The sequence below is a fragment of the Cucurbita moschata genome, unplaced genomic scaffold, assembly GCF_002738365.1.
Source record: "Cucurbita moschata cultivar Rifu unplaced genomic scaffold, Cmos_1.0 Cmo_Scf00025, whole genome shotgun sequence".
NCBI lineage: Eukaryota > Viridiplantae > Streptophyta > Magnoliopsida > Cucurbitales > Cucurbitaceae > Cucurbita > Cucurbita moschata.
In genome coordinates this window covers 1,779,024-1,784,249 of record NW_019268541.1, presented here as the reverse complement: position 1 = coordinate 1,784,249, position 5,226 = coordinate 1,779,024, and the positions used below count along the sequence as shown (strand labels likewise).

General features: G+C 35.2%; 1 protein-coding gene across 2 annotated transcripts in view; it reads right to left on the bottom strand.

Moving 5' to 3' along the window:
• Positions 1 to 3,802, bottom strand: part of LOC111461622 (type II inositol polyphosphate 5-phosphatase 15-like) — a 9,698-nt gene extending 5,896 nt beyond the window's left edge. The window contains exons 1-4 of one of the 2 annotated variants that reach the window (XM_023105219.1): positions 2,628 to 3,802; positions 2,287 to 2,536; positions 866 to 1,658; positions 114 to 238 (exon numbers count right to left, since the gene is read on the bottom strand). In XM_023105219.1, the coding sequence (XP_022960987.1) occupies positions 114 to 238; positions 866 to 1,658; positions 2,287 to 2,536; positions 2,628 to 3,459 (2,000 nt within the window). In that variant the 5' untranslated portion in view covers positions 3,460 to 3,802. Of the gene's footprint in view, positions 1 to 113; positions 239 to 865; positions 1,659 to 2,286; positions 2,537 to 2,594 lie in introns of both variants that reach the window. The other variant, XM_023105220.1, reaches the window with a different exon arrangement.
• Positions 3,803 to 5,226: the final 1,424 nt, after the last annotated feature.

Genomic DNA, 5,226 nt, shown 5'->3' with positions numbered 1-5,226 from the left:
AGCTAAAAAAAAAAAAAAAAAAAAAAAATCCCAAGCACTAAAATAGTAACTATTAGTAAAGAAAAAAAGCCAGAGACGTTATTAAATAAGTTTGGGGTTGATCAACTACAAACCATGTTCCTATTAGCAAGCCTGCCAATTGCCTAGAACCAACACGTTGAAAAGTTAATCCTTCACCCAGTGTTCTTCCTATCACATCCAGCCACCATTGGCCAAGTGAACTACCCTCGAGTCCGACCTGCATTTAGAAGGAAACATCAAAGAAGTTTAGAAAAAAAGAAATGCAATTAAATGGCATGACATTTTTTAATCAAATAAACAAACGATCGAGATCTTCAAAATTTCAATTTGAATGAAAATGATGTATGTTTAAGTCAACGTGGTAAGTATTCTACTCATTAATTTCTTATATAATGCATAGGACTTACGGTGCAAGTAAATATCATTGCTCAATGTGAAACCAGAGACAAGCCAATACATTTTTTCCCCACCATATTTCAAAGTTGTTATTATATGTATTAGTTTTTTTTTTTTTTAACAAGAAACGAACTTTTCATTGATAGATGAAAAAGAAGATAAAAGTTCTTTTTGAATTTTTGAATTTTTTTGTTTTTTTTTTTGTTTTTTTTTTTTTTAATGAGAAACCAAGATTTCATTTGTTTGAAATGACTTCAAGATTTTGTTCTATTTTCTTGTTCAAAATTATTTTTCACTCTCCTTGGGAGTTTGTGTATCATTTGAATATTTTCCTTTTCACTAAATTAAATGAGAAGTCTTTTTTTTTTTCTGAAGATAAGAATCGAAATAATAGTATTAAACCAAAGGAAATGTTATGGTTTGTACGTTTTAAAATGAAGGAACTTACAGTTTCTTTAGCTGCTGACATGGCTAGAAAACCAGCTCCCATTTCAACTTCCTGCAGCCCAACAATGACAATGCCAACATCTGAGACAACAGAACCCAACCAGGAGATTAGAGATTCACGAGATGCTTTTTCCTGTCCAACATTCCATGTACCAGTGAATATTTTTAAATTTTCCATTCTCGTATACATGAATTCCTTCGAAGCCAACTCCGAGCGTAGTATGCCGTCGAGAGGTCCTGGAGAAGTAACATTCCATCCACGGATACCACCGTGATTTGCCAGGGTGAATATGTAACCAGATCCAACACACATTTCAATCACAGGGCAGCTATGAGCCACCCATCCTCCAAGAAGTCTACCTTTGAGGTCCAATACCTGTACAGTACCACTGGCATAACCCACCCATATTCGTGATCCAAACGTACACAAGCATTGGACAGCGTGAGAATGACGATGGAAATCTTGCAAACGATTTCCATATTTATCCCACTGCACAAGTAATCCACTTGTACATCCAGACCAGATCATACCGTCTACTGTCATCACTAATGCTTCGGTTCTCCGATTATCATCTCCAAAGGCCCCCTTCACAGCAGCTCGACGAACAGCATCAGCTGCTCCCATTATAACACTACGTGACCGCTGAAAGAAACCAAAGGCACTTTGTGTCTTCTCTTTCTTCGAAAAAGAAACAGATTCCAATGTAAAATCTTGAACAGATATCACATCAACTCGGTTCTCCATCTGACCATCAGTATTGAACACTTTCAATAGCTCCCTTGTGCGAGCATCCCTTGAAAAAATGGAAACAATATATAACTAAAATCCTCATAGAAGGTAACGACACTTTAAGGCACCCTCTTAGCTACTTGGAAGCAAGTTACAATCAGCACACGAATAAAACAGGACATTGTCAAAGGTTATCACCCATAAACATGCAGAGACTTGCGCTTAGGATGAAGTTTGTACTGTATTAATGAATGATTGGAGGACACTCCTCGCTCGACCCCTAGCCTTTTCTTCTGTACCTTACCCCTAGAATATATTTCTCCTGGTTTCATATAAATAAACTAAAAAACTATACCAATTGTAAACCAGTTTTTGCATATAACCAAAGAATTTAAGTCTATAAGTTCCTAATCACTACATGTAAGATCCCACGTCAGTTGGAGAGGAGAACGAAGTATTGCTTATGGATGTGGAAACCTCTTCCTAGCAGACGCGTTTTAAAACCGTGAGGCTGACGGCGATACGTAATGGGCCTAAACGGACAATATCTACTAGCGGTGGGTTCGAGCTGTACACTACACCTTCTAAACTTTTTAAGGAAAGGTTCATCAACTAAACAAAATCAGTACACCAAATTCAACTACAAAAGCAGTAAGTAACCTAATGTAACAATCCCATAAGAACTAACATACCAGATTGCAAAAGAGAGATCACTGCCACTCCAAACTTTGGCAGTAGATTCATCAGATAATAAGAACTTAACATCCCAAGTAAATGTGTTGCTGAAGCCTACACTGACTTGAGTCCTAAGATCAATATAAGATCTTTCCACCAACAAAGTAGCCATCTGGCTTTCTCCCAGTGTCATGGAGAGAGCCTTCTCAATAGCTTCCCATGGCCACACCTTCAAAGCCCCACCATCCGAACCTGACCAAAGATCTCCTAAAAGAGAGAAACAAAGGAAAACCAAAACAGTCAACAAGAAAGAAGAAAAACCCACCTCGCTTTGACAATCATATGAGACCATATATACCATAAGATGTCATTATAAGCGAAGAAACAGGGCCACGATGAGCCTGCCATGACATAGCTTCTGTAAAACGATCATTTGAGCTCAAATTATGAACATCCATCCTCCAGCTTCTAATGCGACCATCCTTGTGGCCACTCCAAACTGAACGATTTCCCTCATCAGCAACCAAACAAAGCGTAGGCGACGTCCAAACTGACTCACGAAATGGTGTTGTCTCTTCATCACCACTCCTCGGAGATGTGCCTTCTGCCGCCGCATACAAATCCTTGAAATTCCAAAAACGGACACCAAATTCACTACCAGCCCACAATTGGGACTCGCTGCTAGCAACAGTCCTCAAAAAGCACCCAATCTGCGTCTCTCTCAAAGGATGTGGCCTCACTTCAAGACTAGGCGGACGATCAGGGTGAACAGCAGCTCGCACCGGCAGCTTGAAAATCCCAGTTTCTCCGCCCCGCCCAATGAATTCAGGAAGAGAAGAACGATTCGCGTCACATTGAGCAGCATCACCGTCGTGACTACTAAACGAACCAGATTTAGATGAAAGCTTACGGTCCGGAAATTGCGGCATAGAGTCAACTCGTTTGGCGGTGGACTCAACGGAATTAGAGGAGACACCGCCATTTTCATTATCAAAGGAAGATAAACTGGAGTCTAACAATCTGGGGGAGTGAGTATACGTCGTATCCTCACGAGTCGAGTGATTAAACTCATGATTTAGATGATTAAGGTTTTGAGTATACAAATTAGTAAAATGAGATGAAGAAGCATCACTGTTGCCGCTTCCGTCGCCATCGCCGTCGCCAAGGTCGATAACCGGTGGCGGCTCCATCAAAATCCGGCAAGAAAATTGAAAATCAAACAAACAGAAAGAGATCCAAATGGACAAAAGCGAAATCTAAGCACCAAAGAACGGAAACAAGAAATTTTGGAAGATGAAATGAGGAATTAATTATTCATGAGAAGCAAACTGAATTTTGACTCCCATGACGAAGTGAAATTGTACAACTGTTACTCTTTTGCTTTGACTTCAAATCCTTCAGTTTCTTCTTGAAAAACAACAAATTATTGTCACTTCGATTGGAAAAGTTTCCCCTGATCATGTTCTTCTCAGTTGGTGCCAACAGAGAAAAATCCAAAAGGAAATCCACTTCCTCCAAGTCTCTTTCATGGTATACAAATTATTTTTCATGAAACTTCCTCATTTCTCTTCCTCTCATTGTTCGATGTGGATTTATCTAGGGTGGAACGCGAACGCGAACGCGTGTGAATAAACCTCGGACGTTCAGATAGGTTACACGTTGAACGTATACTATAGAAACGGTAAGGCTAAATAATTTGAATTGTCCTATAATGAAATAGAGTCATTTTGAGGTTCTATATGAAATGAGGCATGGAACAGAGTTACTGCAAAGAAGTTCCGGGAGTTACGAAGGAAATCTCGAGCTCATATTGATCATGGGTTAAGAACGGAATTGAATTCTCTAAAACCTAATTTACTGTGGTTCCTTAGTAGCTCAGTAGTAGAGCGGTTGGCTGTTCAATATATTTTAAGGTTCTCTATGAAAAATGAAGCATGAAACGGAGTTACTGCAAAGAAGTTTTGAGAGTTACGAAGGAAATCTCGAGCTCATATTGACCATAGGTTAAGAACGGGAATTGAATTCTCTAAAACCTAATTTACTGTTGTTTCTTAGTAGCTCAGTAGTAGAGCCGTTGGCTGTTCAATATTTTTAAATTAATTTTTTTTTTATTTATTATTTTTATAAAAGTAAAGAATAATCTTAAATTTTATGTTAAATTTAATATACTCAATATTTTTAAAAGTTTTGAATTTTTTTTTATAAAGGTAATTTTTTTTTTACTAAATTAATAAGTTCCTTAGTAGCTCAGTAGCAGAGCGGTGTTCAATATTTTTAAATTTAATTTTTTTTAATTTTTTTATAAAAATAAAGAATAATCGTAAATTTCGTGTTAAATTTAATATAAAAAGTTTTTGAATTTTTTTTATAAAGGTAAAATTTTTTTATTATTTTTTTTACTAAATTAATAAGTTCTTAGTAGCTCAAGAGCCGTTGGCTGTTCAATATTTTAATTTTTTTTTTTTTTTTTTTATAAAAGTAAAGAATAACCTTAAATTTCGTGTTAAATTTAATATACTCAATATACGCAATATTTATAAAATTTTTGAACTTTTTTACTAAATTAATAAATACACTCAATATTTTTAAATTTTTTGAACAAAGGTAAAAAAAAAATGTTTTTAAAATTTCATAGTTATTTTTAATATAGTACTATCAATAAAGGTAAAAAATGTTAACGTTACGTTTAAATTTCATAGATATTTTTAATATAGTACTAACTATCGATGTATTTTTAAATTTTTTAAAAAGCTGACCGTAAAGATTTAAGGGCGTTTTTTGAAACGAAATATTAACTATATTCACTCCAAAACTAACGGTAAAAGTATTATTTTTAAAATTTTTAAAAATTTACTAGTATTTTTAAATAAATTATAAAAATTTAAAGATATTTTTATTAATTTCACTCTAATAATAATATTAAAAAAAAAAAAAAAAAAAAAAAAAAAAAAAAAAAA